This window comes from Athene cunicularia (assembly GCF_003259725.1).
Source record: "Athene cunicularia isolate RWA chromosome 2 unlocalized genomic scaffold, athCun1 chr2_part2, whole genome shotgun sequence".
NCBI lineage: Eukaryota > Metazoa > Chordata > Aves > Strigiformes > Strigidae > Athene > Athene cunicularia.
This window is the reverse complement of record NW_020799096.1, coordinates 10,635,159-10,649,883: the sequence shown is the minus strand read 5'-3', so window position 1 is coordinate 10,649,883 and position 14,725 is coordinate 10,635,159. Positions and strand designations below refer to the sequence as shown.

At 41.6% G+C, this 14,725-nt stretch overlaps 1 protein-coding gene across 6 annotated transcripts in view; it reads right to left on the bottom strand.

The window, feature by feature from the left end:
• HECW1 (HECT, C2 and WW domain containing E3 ubiquitin protein ligase 1) overlaps positions 1-14,725 on the bottom strand; it is a 260,401-nt gene that overhangs the window by 10,535 nt on the left and 235,141 nt on the right. For all 6 annotated transcript variants that reach the window (XM_026843836.1, XM_026843834.1, XM_026843837.1 and 3 more), the window contains 3 exons: positions 6,520-6,618; positions 4,983-5,112; positions 843-989 (listed from right to left, as the gene is read on the bottom strand). In XM_026843836.1, the coding sequence (XP_026699637.1) occupies positions 843-989; positions 4,983-5,112; positions 6,520-6,618 (376 nt within the window). The remainder of the gene's footprint in view (positions 1-842; positions 990-4,982; positions 5,113-6,519; positions 6,619-14,725) is intronic.

Here is a 14,725-nt window from a genome sequence, read left to right as displayed (position 1 = left end):
CCCTTTCTACAGGAAAGGGCTGGCCAAGTCTATTCAGCTACAAAGCCACCCTCAGTGAATGTCAGTGCACGACTGCTTGGAAACATCAGTTATCAGTATTATTCTGCGTGTCCATTATCTGCTCTTTCATTTTCCAGGGTTGCCATTCTTTCAGTTTATTTCCCTCTGCGAGACAGCCCTCAACTTCTATTTATATTACCCAGATGCCAAGGCAAGATACATGTTTGAATATGAGTAGTAAGGGACAAGAATAGGTGTCCACATGGGTTAGTCAGCAAAGTCACAGATTTTCATCCAGTCTTTGGCAGTCCTCGTAGCAGCTCTTCCAGAAGGATGTTCTCAGATCCAGGTCTTCAGCAAAGATAAACTAGCAAAATCCAGGGTTAACAATGGAGCAGCATCCATGAATACCAGCAAGATAATAGCTGATTGCATCCTAGGACCAGCTTTATTGGAATGGGTCCCTAAAGATAGAGTGTGTCCCACCAGCTCCTCATTGAAACACACAATTGTTCACAATCTTGTTTTGTATCACAGCAGGGTAAAACAAAATCGCAAATACCTACTTCCCTTATTATGTGAATGGAAAGCAGTATCTTTCTTAACTCTGGATCATTACGCTTCATCATATTGAGAACACGCATTTCTTTCCTTTCTCCCTTAATGCTACACATGGCATATCCAAGGTCCCTGTCTCTACATATCCAAGCACTCCAGTTCCTTGAGACCTGTGGTGTCTGTTTAGCTGTTTTCTAGGGTACCAATGAAGCGTAGTTTACCCATGGGGTCATCTCATTCAGATGAGGAATAGGAGACTGTGGGAATATAATTTTGTTACTTACTTCGTAGAAGCCACGGACCAGGGCCTCTGTTTGCTGAACCACTCCTCGTTCCACTCGCCACTTAACCATTCTCTCGATGTACTCCTTTTTGTTCTTTTCTGTCACTGCTGTATTTGCCCCTCCAGATTTCAACTCTCTCTCTGTCACCTACAGAACAAAGATAAATAGTGGTGTAGCAATGTATGGATCACATTGTGTTTCAAATTTAAGCTGTACTTGGAAAGTGTTAGTGAAAAACCTAACAGCCATATTTCTCGTTCTGGCCTCCTGGCCTCTTGTCCATTTGCAGTAGAAACAAAAAAGGATAATGAGGGAACCCTCCCTCAGCCCTAGACCTAGCCTTAACCCCAGCTGAAGCTGGACTGACCTTTAGGTTACTCCAAACTGTACCTGAAATTGATTTGGAGAGCACCTTCATAAGCCATGTACAATGTGCCACTCTGGCCCCTCTTTTTATCCTTCTCCTCCCCTCCTCTAAGAGTTGCAGAGAGGGTGATAGCCACACCAGCTTTCTACTTGCTGTAGATTATCCAAGCAATGGTACGGGAAATAACAGGATGGAGAGGCAATCATACTATCGGAATAGGCAAACTATATTCCAACTGAAGGGATATCTACTTGTCTCTTAGGCAACATGTGTTTCCCTACCCCAAGTGCTAATAAAAGTGTTTACTCAGAAATGCCAAAAGCCAAAGAAATTATCACAAAATGAATACTTCCAATACACTACCTAAGCAAGACCTGTACAGCACCCTGCACAGATGACAAATAGTCAATGTGGGATTCAGAGTTTTGTATCAGCTATCCAAACCTGAGAAGTGTTTGTACTGTAAATAACTTTTTTTTTTTTTAAAACCAAGAGCTACAGCATTTCATTGCATTTTAATGGTTGGATTATTAAATCTTAAGATTGAGCAGGGATTTAAGGAATCAATCTAGATTCTACCCAGCAAGCACATACTCCTTCTCACATATGACAGAAAACAATATTTATCTTGCAATTATTTTCACATTCAATCTAGTGGATTTAAAAGGAAGAATGTTTTGCTCTCCTCTTCAGTCTTCTACTGTTATAACAATGATGTCTAGCACAGATAGTGAGCTGCATGAATACATATTCATTATTTGTATTATTTACATATTATTTATATTATTATCTATTTATTAGCTCAACAGACATCACACAGCATATATAGTATTTAGGTCACTTTACTTGAGGGACCTGTTGTAACACTATGAATTATGGAAACACTGAATGAGTCATCTAATCTGTAGCTTTGTTGAGAAACAGCAAGAACAAGTAAGGTTGGATGTAATGACTTAGGAATTCTTAGCTGGTTCAGGTTAAATCCCCAAATGTAATAACTGCATCGCCATTATACAAGCAACGCTGCATTGTCCAGAGGGTAAGACTCTAACCCAGTTGTCACGCTGTATTCTTCAGGATTGTGTGGCATTAAGATACATCTGTCAAAACCAAAGACTAAATGTTGTCTAGCTTTAAGCACGACCTTAAGTCCAGATGTTCTAAATCTCCTGCGAGACTTCCCACAAACACCTAGACATGCTGGTGATTTCTTTAACTTCTCCTTATCCATATAATTTAAAATACAACTAGTTATCTAGAATTGGAGGCAGGCAATCAATAACAGTGTGTCCCTATTTTTTCTTTCTTGTTCACAGAGGCATTAACCACAGTTGTGAGCTAGAATTCACAATTATGTTTCAGTCTAGCAAGGAGACATTTCAACCAATCTAGCCCACTCCTTTTACCTGAATGGAGCAATTGCCAGGGCTCACAGACAGGCTGTATCCGCATACAGAGCTCAGAGACAGGGCTGGAAGAACACTTTCTACTGGGTAAAAGCATGAGACAGGACTTAGGGTTACGAGCAACTCACACCTCTCTGTCTTATAACTGATATTGTCAAATTGGCATCCAGTCTCCACCAGTAAAAATGCAGTTCTTCATCCGACATCGTATCTTTGCTGATACAATAGTGCTCTGGGCTGCAGTATGCAAGAAGGCTAGAACTCCTCAGTAGTAAATTCTAATAAAAAAGGTACCAAGAAAGAGGATTTGGCCCGAAAGGATTAAAAGCTAAATACGTGTTGAGAAAAGACAAGAAAAAAAAAAAAATGAAAGAAGTAGTGACTGGTCCATAATAAAATCATTGTGGAAGCAGAACAAAAGGGCCATAACCCATCCACCACACAGCTTCTCAAAGAGCCACTATTTCTTGTTTCCCTTACCCAACCCTTAAAATCCAGCTTCCCAAATATTAGCAGAGCTCCCACTGTGATGTACACTTGCACATGTATCCAGCAAAGCAATGCTTAGATGGCATTTAAGTGGTCAGATACTCTTGGCATGCAAGAATTCCCCACTGGGATCCATCTGTGAGCATAAAATGTGACTGCGATTTCTTCGTTATTTTGCTGTCAGCACTTAGCAAATTTCAGAAGGGGGAAAATCTCACTCTCACTCAGGACTCTTGGATTCTGACAGTTATAACTCATAGTGAGAACCATTTTTTCCCCATCATTAGATCTAGCAAGGTTAGTGTCTAGTACATATGACATAAAGCACTAGACAACGTGTTAACCAAAATCTGTCTTCTAGTGCTCTTTTTCTTTCATATCACAGTATCTATAACAGATTGTGGTTTTTTTCTATTCTCTTTGGAGCCACCTCTTATCTTCCACAACAGACTCTCTGGGGAGAGCATAACAAGTAATTAGTGTGCCAAATGCTACCTTCAGATGCATCAGGGCAATTCAGGCTGAGATTCTTACTCAACTTTGTAGTATTCCAGTGTAAATACAAACCTGTCTCATCTGTCTTTGTATGTCTGTACATTTCTGTCTGTCATTGTGTATTAGTCTTACATAGCCATACCTTCCAGTGAAACCACTGCACTGTCAGTTGAATGTCATGCAGGCTCTCAGCTCCAAGCCCATGAAAAACCCCTGCATTTAAATCAGTGGAAAAACAGTGCTACCGCTCCTGCTGAGGCTTCCTACTTAATTTCTTCCACCCCATCCTTTTCATTTCATCCACCCTTGACTCTGCTCATCTTTCATGACCTTGTACTGTAAGCTGACTAAGGTCACTTTTGAAAATAGCCCCTGAAGTCTTGCTTGCTTTCTGTTACTTTCAAGTTTATAGCTGAGCAATCCTTTTACTCTCAAGGCCAGAATCACTCCCCTCAGAAACTTATCTAACTCTTCCCCTAGCTCGCAGAGCTACACTAGCTCTGTGCAAACTCCTCTTGTCAGCTTTAATTTCAAGGGCACTCCGCATATTCCACTTGATCTCTCTGCCCCCATTGACACTGTGTGTGCTTCTGCAGTACTTGGTGAGCTTGGTTATTCAGCCTCTCTAGTTTTCAGTATCTCCTTGAAGGCCCTTAATCTTGGTCTGAATATTGCTTTGGGCCCCTTCAAGGCTTTCCAGAGACAGCTACAACCTAGCAAAGAGCAGCAGGGCTTCAGTGCAAGCCGAAGAATCCCACAGGAGACACTTGTTCTGGTTGCCAGCCTGCACTTCAGCCAGGATTGCACCCTATTTAAGGCTATAGTTATCCAGATCGGCTAGGTTAAAGAGAATTGTCTGACTAAGGTAGAGTTGAGTGGTACAAAGCATAATGAATGGATGTACATACCAGGTTGTTAAGTAGGTGCAAGGTAAGCAGGAGGACACAGAATCTAACAAGGAGATATCAGACAAAATAATGATGAGAGTTGCCAGGTCTCACACCACCTGCCAAATGTTTTTCCTCCCCTCCTAACACCCCCATCCTTTCAGTCACATCAGCTTTAGGTTACATTGCCTGCATTCACCAAATGCCACATCTGTGTGAACTCTGCCCTGGAGAGAAGAGCTGCACTCCCCTTCACAGGATTCCTCATGCTCATCAGTGTGTGGCTCAATAGGCCTGTAGGGGGGCTGGTATTTTATATTATACACCCTAAGAATAAACATCTGCATTGAAACAGGTGGCTTGAAAGAAACAGAAGGTAGGAAAAGAAAATGTTATTGAAAGGCTAAAGGATCTGTTCTGACAGAAAGATGTTCATCATGCTCAACTTTGTCAGCTTCAGATTTGCTTTTCAGATGTTTTGCATAGCTGTGCTCACCTGTCCAAACACCTCCTCGTTCACTGTGAAGGTGAGATCCAGGATATCTGTGATGTTATTATCCTTCATCCACTGCAAGCTCTGATGGAACTCTTCATCCAGGTACTCTAAGTCACTTAAATCACATGGCCTGATTGCGAGGCAAGAAAAAAGATGTAGCTGAATATATGACCCCATGACTACTAGCAGGATGACTTACTACTAAGAATGTGAACAAATTTATGCCAAAGATCCAACATAAAGCTAGTGTTCGTTTGGTTTTGTTAACATCAAAGCCTGTTACACAGACCCTCTTAAAGCAGTTCTGCAACTGTCTGCTTTGCACAGCTGGGCTCAAGGCCAAGTCTGTTGGCTGCCTGCACTATTTGCTGTCAGAAGGCACCCCTGGGGCTTGATTTTATGTGAACCTTCAGGATGCCCTGCACTTCAGAGCACACGCTTACCTTCAGTCTGGATGGGCCCCACCATGTTGTGCCTCGCTGCTTCCATGAATCTATCATCCTTGAGGTGAGCACACAAGACCGACACAAGGCAGACCAGGCAGCCTAAATTTCTGCTAATAAGGAGCTGGCCTTGTTTGTGAAAGGGTGGGTGGGGTTTCAAATCCCCTGAAGGGGCCATAAGGATACAGAGAGCACTCTTGGTTTCAGGCTATTTCCAGACTAGCTCAGATACAATATAGATATCAGTGTTTGGACCCCAGCAATATTCATTGTTTGAAAAAAAAAATAAAAAAATTAAATACTTGTTAAGGAACTCAAAGGATTGGTAGGTCAAATACCTTTGCTGCTTTGGAACCATCTTAATTGATAAACTGTATCAGCTAAACTTTATTCTGCTCTTTGTCATTTAATTGCAGTTGTGACTTACTACTTACAGCTTTTCTTACTGCTGCAAATTTTATGTACCTTGTCTTATTGGAGTCTATTAATTAAATAGGGACAGATTGTCAATTAAAGTTAACCTTATAAACTTGACATTGAAAATAATGTATTACTGGCAGCTTCTGCTTACTAATATAAAAGAGAGTAGAAGACCAACGAGAAGCATTCAACTGTTTCTATCTACATTAGCATTCCTAATTAACCTGAGTTGTGTTTTAGAATGAAAACCTACGCCACCTGTGAGGCATGAGAAATTATATATTCTTCTTAATATGACCTTCCTTTTTTTGTTGTTTTGTGTTTTTCCATCAAAGATGCTTTCCAGTCTTCCATGTAGTTGAAGTTTGATAACTTTTCATCACCAGTAAACTCTGAAATTATGGGTCAGTACTTTTAAATGTGTGTTCCTAAATGTCATACTTATTATGCACTTTTATCAATATAGACAGCATTTATGAAAGGCAAGTTGTTGGAGAAGGTAAAGAAAAATTAAACCGCATTTGTTTTCTATCACAGACCAACGAACCAACAGCGGAAAGAACCTGAAGGTTGGAGTGCTTGAAGCAACTCCGCAAGGGTCTGTGTTTCTGTAGGACTCGCTACAGGATCATGGATTCTGCATGGTTTCTGCATGGTTGCATGCTTATACTTACAGCCTTAGTAGTGCTTTGTAGAATGGCCTTGTGAAGAAAGCATCAAGAAGGTACTGATGAATGAGAGCAAGGCCAAGAATACGACCGCTGAACCTGAACCTGGGATATAAAAATGCAGAGGAAATGAAGTGTAACTCAAGACATTCAGCACAGAAACTTAAACAGATAGCAACTGGGTTTTGTTTCTGACTTAGGTTCTTACATTTATTCATTTACTTCTTTTTCTCCAATACCTAACACCACTCCTTACACCTCTGATCAATAATGGATCTCTTCTCTATCCATCTCCAACAGTACCCATACGTGCAGCCGGCACATTATATGTTCCCCTGTGTCAAACCAATGAACTCTCTGAAGGCTCACCTTCTATGACCTTCTATGACCTTCAGTTGAATGTTCCAATACAGACTGACTCCATCAAACACAATATTTAGTGAAATACTGTAATACTCCACCTCAGCAGAAAACATACTATCAAAGCTGCTGCAAAGGGTGTTTGGTGAATCCGTATATCCAGTTTTTGACTGGTTCCAACCCTTTCCAAGGTGTGGCTTTAAAGTACTTTAAAAGATTAGCAAGTTGACTTTAGAGGGAAACTGAAATTCAAATAAGTTGACTGTTGTGACCAAGGACACATGTTAAAGTCAGCATCTAAAGCTCAGGCAAGCTGTCCCCAGACCACTTTAATGGTGATGCTCAGATGTGCTCAGTATTTACATACTCTTGCATTTGGTTTTTCTTTTCAATAACACCAACCCCAGTAGCCCCACTCCAAGTACACTCAAATAGTGCCCCGCCCATTACAATATGTGACTTGTGATAACAAGCTCTTAAATTTTTCTATGATTTCTACTATGACTTATTAGATAGTCTGCCATCGAATCTGTTTTTAAATCAGTAATCTCAGACAGAAAAATACAGAACTGGTGTGAATCGAGGTGAGTTTGATTTTTGTAAGAATAACCCCCATCACCCATCCAAAACCTGCTTATTTCTCAAAAGGGGAAAGAAAAACAATCCAACATCCCAAATGCGAGCACTCCAAACCTGAGCTGACTGACACCATAGTAAACTTTTATTGCACAAAAGATGAGAAACAGATCAAAAAGCCAAGAAACCATGGAACCAGTGCAAAGACCCCTCCTGCACATGAATGAAACATGAGTCTCATTGTAATAAAAGCTGCGCAGAATATCCATTCAGTCAAGTTTATGCACATGGGACACAACAACAAGTGCTTAGTATGTCAAATGGGGCACAAAATAGCATGCTGTGGGCCCAATTAGCATTTACATCACCACAGGAGCTGCCTCCGGGTCCCCTGCATCCAAGAAAGGTGCTTATGATATGCAGCTGACGGCTAACAGAAGCGTGATTATATTACCCTCTTACAGCTGTTTCCACAGCAGCAACAAAAGGCAGCTGTTGGGTCTAGTTAGGACCTGCTTCGCTTCACTTGTGCTCCAGTGCAGTGTTTCCAGCAAAAAGCAATGAAAAGAGAGGGAGTTGACACAATGAAAGCACAGTGGAAGCCAGACAGCTCAAATCCCAGAAATGCTGAGCCTGTAATCCATCAGTTTTATAGCACCTTCAGGATCTATAATCAAGTCCGTTTGTCCTAAATAATGCATGTCGGCTTTTTTGGTTTTGTTCTTCACCACCCTCATCCATCCCTATACATTCTGAAAGCGAACACTGAATGAAAATACTATGAGCACTGGGTGTTCCTCACCACAGTGCTCACCCCGTGGCTACTCGACTGTGCTGGGCAGGCGGGAACCATTTGGAACAGAGTAAACCTGAAAGCAAATTGCCAAGAAAAGCCTCACAGATTTGGAAATGCTGCTTGTTGCTAAGAAATTGCTTGAATGTGTGAACAGAATTGGTCTTCTCCTCACTGCCTGTATCACTTCTCTACCTCTACGTGGCTTTGAGGACATTCATGCAAAGCTGACATGAAAGGGTAGTGCACCTAGATCAAGGTGTTTACAATCACGAGCACGTGTCGTGGTAGCCGTTAATGGTGAGTTTAATTTGATCAGTGCCTTATGGCAGAACTGTATCAAACCCTTCAAAGGCCATGGGCAGCGTTTCTGTTTGAAAGGACTAAGTCCAGTGGCCAGCCCAAGCAAACGTGGGCAGAGCAACTTTAGGTTGTGTGGTCCATCAGTATGGCCTTGCACTTGCAGCCCTCTGGGACACACCAGGGCTTGCTCAAGCTGGGGGCCTGACTGTGGTTCCACAGTCCCAGCCCTTGCAATGGTTCAGTGTAGGAAAACAAGTGCAGTACTAACTGGTCTGGATAGAGGAGATGAAATAATTAACAAGACGTTGCCACTCCTGGTGCCTGTCAATACAAGAGATAAAAAAGCTCTGTTGCAGGCTGTGTTTCTTGGCAGTATCACCCCAGCAGACACAGTGCTTTGTGGCCACAGCATGTGAGTTTTCCAGCCCACAAACACCTTCCTCCCTTTCACACAGCTTTGGTATCTCTGCAGGGCCTGACTATACCTGACTCTCTGATGTGAAGAGCGATGGAAGAGCAGGTCCTCTGGCCCCTTGTCCATTCTGGACGGGGCGTGGGACCTCAGGCAACACTTCTGTGGGCCAGCAGTGCACTGAGGAACATGGACCTCTCAAAAGGGAGGCGTTTGCTATTGTCCTCAAAGGACAACTACACAGCCCATCAAGCTGCCACCACAATCAGTCAAGCATAACAGTCCTACTTAAAACATATCAAAACTTACAAAAAAGCAACAAGAAAGAAATTGCTCTCCTTACAAAAGTCAGTTAAAACAAAACCAGACTTTTGTGTTTGTTTCTTCCTGAAGGATTCAGAGCATGGATGAGATTCAGAAGTGTGTGAGACAGTCCCTTCAGAAAAAAACAAGCGTTTTTTGACAGAATAAGCAGCACAAAGGTAAATCCTGGCTGGAGGGCACATACCTTCCTTAAACCTGACTTACATTTATCTTTCCAAGGAACTGTAAAATGCCTGTTTGATTTCTTTCTAGCAGGAAAGATGGCTTGGGAGAGGTGGGGAATGTGAGGTCTTGCTCTGGCCCTTTCTTTCAACACCCTTCCCTTTCAGAGACAATTATTGAGTCTGAGTAATATGCTCCGGCAGAGGAGGGAAACGGGGAGGGAGTTAATGAACAGGAAATGGTGGAATGAGGGACAGAATTAACGAGCAGGAGAGCTGCTCTGGTTGCCTGCCTATTGACACAGTTCATCCACTCAAAAAGGACATTGTGTGCACCTGCTTTCTGGCTTTTAACAACACTACTCTTTGACCCATTTGCCGAAGTTTCCACACTACCCAGCTAGCTCCCTTTCCTTCTGAAGGCTGCAGGTGCCCCTGAAACAGCCTGTTTTCACAACAGCCTGTTGCAAAATAACAGGCTCATTCTCCTCAGTGGGACTCTGCATACTTACTGCATGTCTGTGTACACAGGGAGAGACAAATCCATATGCTGTAGCAGCAACTAAGCAATAAATTTTCCTCTAATTGCAGGTGAGTCACAGGAAATTTAATTTACTCTGGTCCTTATCATATAGCAGCAGAGTAAGGCAGGACCTATAATGACCCTTTGTTATAGGGCTCTCTTAACAGGTTGAATGAAGGCAGCTCTACTTTATATGACAGTCCTTCCCTGGATTCAGATGGAGAATGATGTACCTCAACAAAATTGTAATCTATGTGTACAGGGGAAGAATGGTTTTTATCATTCTACGGGGGATGCTTTGGTAACCATGCCTTGCGGGCTAAATTGGCTATGGTATGAGAAACTTTAAATCCTAAATAGAGGAAGCACCTGCTGGGATTAAAAAAAGATTGAAAATTTTGCAAACCTTATCTCACTCAAACACATCAGCTGGGTTGAAGTGTGCCCTTCTTGATGCAGTAGCTTGTGAAAAAATATTCAAAGAAGGGCTCAAGAGAGATGAATATAATATGGTTCACATCAGATTTGAAAATGTCATTCTCCTTTCATGAGCCTACTGAAAACTTGCTGTCATCTGTAAGACAAATTTACATATTCTGTTGCACCAGTTTTAAAGCTTCTGACTGTTTAATCGTGCAGATGAACTTCTGGCCACCTGAAAGACAAGCTGAACAAATGAGGCTGCACTGCATACAGGATTTCTGCCCTTGGCAGCCATTCTAAGGGAGAATATTTGGCAGGTGGATGCAGCTGGAGAACCTATTAGTCCTTCCACAGTGGGAGAAACTGGACCTAATCTCAACCATTATTAGATACCAGAGGATCTAAAAAAGGAGAAAATATTTAGAAGGGCCCATTCATGGGAAAGGCTTCACTCTGAACATGCATCTTATTACACAACAGAGAACTCAGTCATGAAACCCAAATTTGTAGGAAAGCAGGCATTATGGTTCCAGAGGTTGTGCTACAGCTTGTTTTAAAGGACAGTTAAAACCTCCATTGTTATGAAGGCACTTGTGAGCATCCTGAGGGCTTGAAACTACTGATTAAAGTAACTAAAAATCCAGTCTTATAGCCTAAAATACTGTGATTTGCAGTCTTGTGACTGGGGACACGGACACACACACACACACACACACAGGGGACAGACAACAACACGATGAGGAAAACTGAGGAAAATGTAGCGATTCATGATGTATTAATTTTGGTGGAATCACCCGCACTAGCACTTTTTAAATGAAGAATTTTTTTGTGGCAATGAAGTTCTAAGAGCGTTTGCTTTGCAAAAAACCCAATCAGATGGTTCCAGCAACTCTGCCTGACCTCGTACACTATTAATTTTAAGCAAAACTGGCAGCGTGTCAGGCATATGCACCAGAGATGTGTGTATATGCTGGTAGCACGTATCCTCATGTTGGTTCAGTGCAGGACATGACCAATGTGTCCTGTAATAAGCTGTATCTACCGAGCAGTAGATCAGATCGTCTTTACAAAACCTTGGCAGTGGATCAAATCCACGCCTCTATCAGCCTTCATTAACAAATGCCTTTCTTTAGTTTGGTGTGCATATTTAACCCCTACTCACATAAATGACAGAACATTTGAACAGACTAATGTGATGACACGAAGCGCTCTATTGTCAGAAAGGTTAGCCATGCAGCCTGGGATAGCTAACGCTGTTCTCTTTATCCGACTTGCATCTGCAAACTTTGCAGACCGCCTCTTTGCCACCGTGTCATTTGGTGGTGTGGCAAATTTGCTCTGCGTATCTGCAGGCTCAGGGGTTGACGCTGTGGCATTCCAGCACGATGCCTCTTCAGTTCAGGAATCTGATGAGCTCATGTGTCGTTAATATGAAAGGAATGGCTCTTACACAGGCCAGGAGACAAAGTCCACAAAGTCTCACCACATTAAAGAAAAAAGGTAAAGTAATTCCTAAATTAGTCCTGGAGGAGAATTCCAATATAAGGAGTAATAAAATTATTGTTGGCTCATTTTCTTATATCCATCTCTAATATGGAGAATTCTCAGAGAGACAGAGTGTTGGGTCACCTATACATGGCACTGTCCAGTGTTGTGCTGAGGACTTATCCTACCTATTCTGATATGTAACCACACTGGCATCCCACCTGAGCACTTACTCTGGATCCCCACACACTTCTGAGGGAATGGTAACGACCCACCCGACCAGGTTTTCTTTTTAACCGCCTTTGAGTTATGTTCTAAATACTGAAATGCATCTTATATATGTTCAAAATTCATACCAGGTTTTCAGGCAGTTACTCAGTTTTTAAGGGGAATCTCTATACTTCCTCACTATGAAACCACAGAAAATTCTGTCAGGTAAGCTTCGTTTTCAGTCCATTTTCCAAATTAAAACTGAAAGGAAACATTTAGGAGTGCTGACATGGAGCAACTGTTTGTGCAGATTTCCAGCCTGGAAACTGATGGATGTTAAATAGTTATAGTCTCCAGGGATTTATCCCTTCAGCCCCTGTAAATGTTATTGGGACTTAATAGAGGATACATTCTACTTGGAGCCAAGGCATTTTGTTCAAGCATCAAAAGATGAAGGAGCGTATTCCATGAGTCCCTCTTTGATAATACTGTCTGCTTACTATTCCTATAAAACTTACAAGATTTAATTATATTTTAAAGGAAATTTGTAACACTCATTTAAGAAAGCACTAGTCTTTCTTAAGTAGCCCTGCTTGTAAAGTGTATGGAAAGTGGAACAGTCCAGCCGGCCTGCTTGCAGATTGTCATGAAATACAAAAAGGGTGTTCAGAGAGGTGTGAAATATATGTGCATCACCCAAGGAAAAAAAGAGATGAAGACTGATTTTCAGAGAGAAAAGCAACCAGCTACAAATAAACTTCCATTAGGCTTTAAATCCTGAACTGGCAATTCTCTTCAGGTGAAGATCTACAGGAGTAAGCCTTTTCTTGCCAACCTTCCTTTAGATATTTTTGCTTTTGCTGGGCACCTGTGTTTCACATGATGAATGTGTTTATGTGAGTCAACCTTTCAGTTTGTTGTTAAATTGTGCATAAATTTTCTGTTGCAAAAGGCCAGTGCAATACTGACACTCCATTAAGTGCTTGCCCTACTTTTATTTTCTGCATCTATCTGCAAATGGAACACAACATTTCTTTTTCTCAGTACTAAAGAGTAACCACATGAAAAAGAGCTATTGCTTACACATGATGGAAATGTGAACTATCCATGTCCTTCTAAATCTCTAGAGCTTATGTACCCTGAATTAGCAACTAAACCTCAAACCATTCCTGGAGCTTAATTTACCAGTAACTGAAAAACAATGAGATAATGCAAACCTTATTGCTTATTTATTTAACTTAATCAAATCCTTCAAGTCTTTTCCTTGTCTCTAACCTAGCTATGTTGCACATTCACTCAAAAGGTCTTTTCATCTTCCCTGTATCCTGGCTATACCCGCCACAAAAAGAACTGTCAGGAAAGGTTAAAAGACTAATTAAGTCACAGAGAAAAAAGCATGATTTTATCGGGAAAGCTGCAGGCCGTTTTACTTTATTCACAAAAATGAGGAGCAAAGATAATGTAGATAAGGGAAATTCACAGCATCCCCTCAGGTTTCTCTTCAACCCAATCTATCAAACATCTACTTTCAGGAGGACTCCTTAGTGTAAGCACACAGTGGCTCCAGGTAAACCCTCACACAGAGGAACAATTACAGCTGCATTTGCACAAAACTGCATCCAAGTTAATAAGCCCCACGCCGAGGTAGCTGCACTGGCTCCTCGGACATCAGCTGAACTGTGTCAGAATAGTTATTACCACAGATACAGAACCAAGCAAATCCGGCGCCAGGACTTCCAGGAGTCATCGCAGGCTCAACAGCCTCGACATCATGGGTTGTCTGAGCACCACAGACTCCAGCCATAGGAAATGGAGAACTGATTTCCAGTTCTGTCTTTAAGCTAGTAAGGAGATTAATACAGTAGATGGTCTCTCTAGAACAAGAAATCTGTGCTAAGTGTCGTTTCGCCAATAACAAAGAAGTTCCATGAATGTAGGAGAGGAGGAGTGTGGCCAAGTACTGGTGTGGCTGTCTCTGCTTACAGCTGTCAACCTCATGGACCATAACATACAATTGTCCTCCTCTGGGAGAACCCCTGGCAAAATACGGCAGCACAAGCATGACTAACCTTCATCAGAAACCGGCCTGCTTGTAGGGTTTAGCTTCGACTGCTGGTACAATGGATAAAACACACTGGCCTGTAAGACTGTTGGCAAAATCTCCCCTAATTCTGCCCAGTAGCTAGAGAGGAGATGTAGACTGAGGTAAGAACTACTGGCTAGAAGACTACAAACCTCTACATTTTGTGATTCCCAGATCCTAGGCTGTGTTTCTGACTGGCAGATCTCAAAGCAGCTAATAGAAGAGATCAATGCCAATATTTCATTTGACAAATGAGAAAACTTAAGTACCGAAGTAAAATGACTTATCTAATTTTATCCAGAAAACAAGTGGTAGAGACAGCAAAGGAATCATAGTCCTCTGAGTCCCAGCTGCATTTTAGTTGTTTAGTTTATTTGACATTTTTTACTATCTTAAATTCTATAAAATGATATGTAATTTTGTGAATCAGCTCTAGTTTATGATCAGCTCCTTATGGATCAATTCAGTCTGATGCACATGGGTTGTTTTTATAAGCCAGCAAAAGAACATTTTTATCAAGAGATTTTGATTTCTCAGTTAAACCTTTTGGAAAAACTGG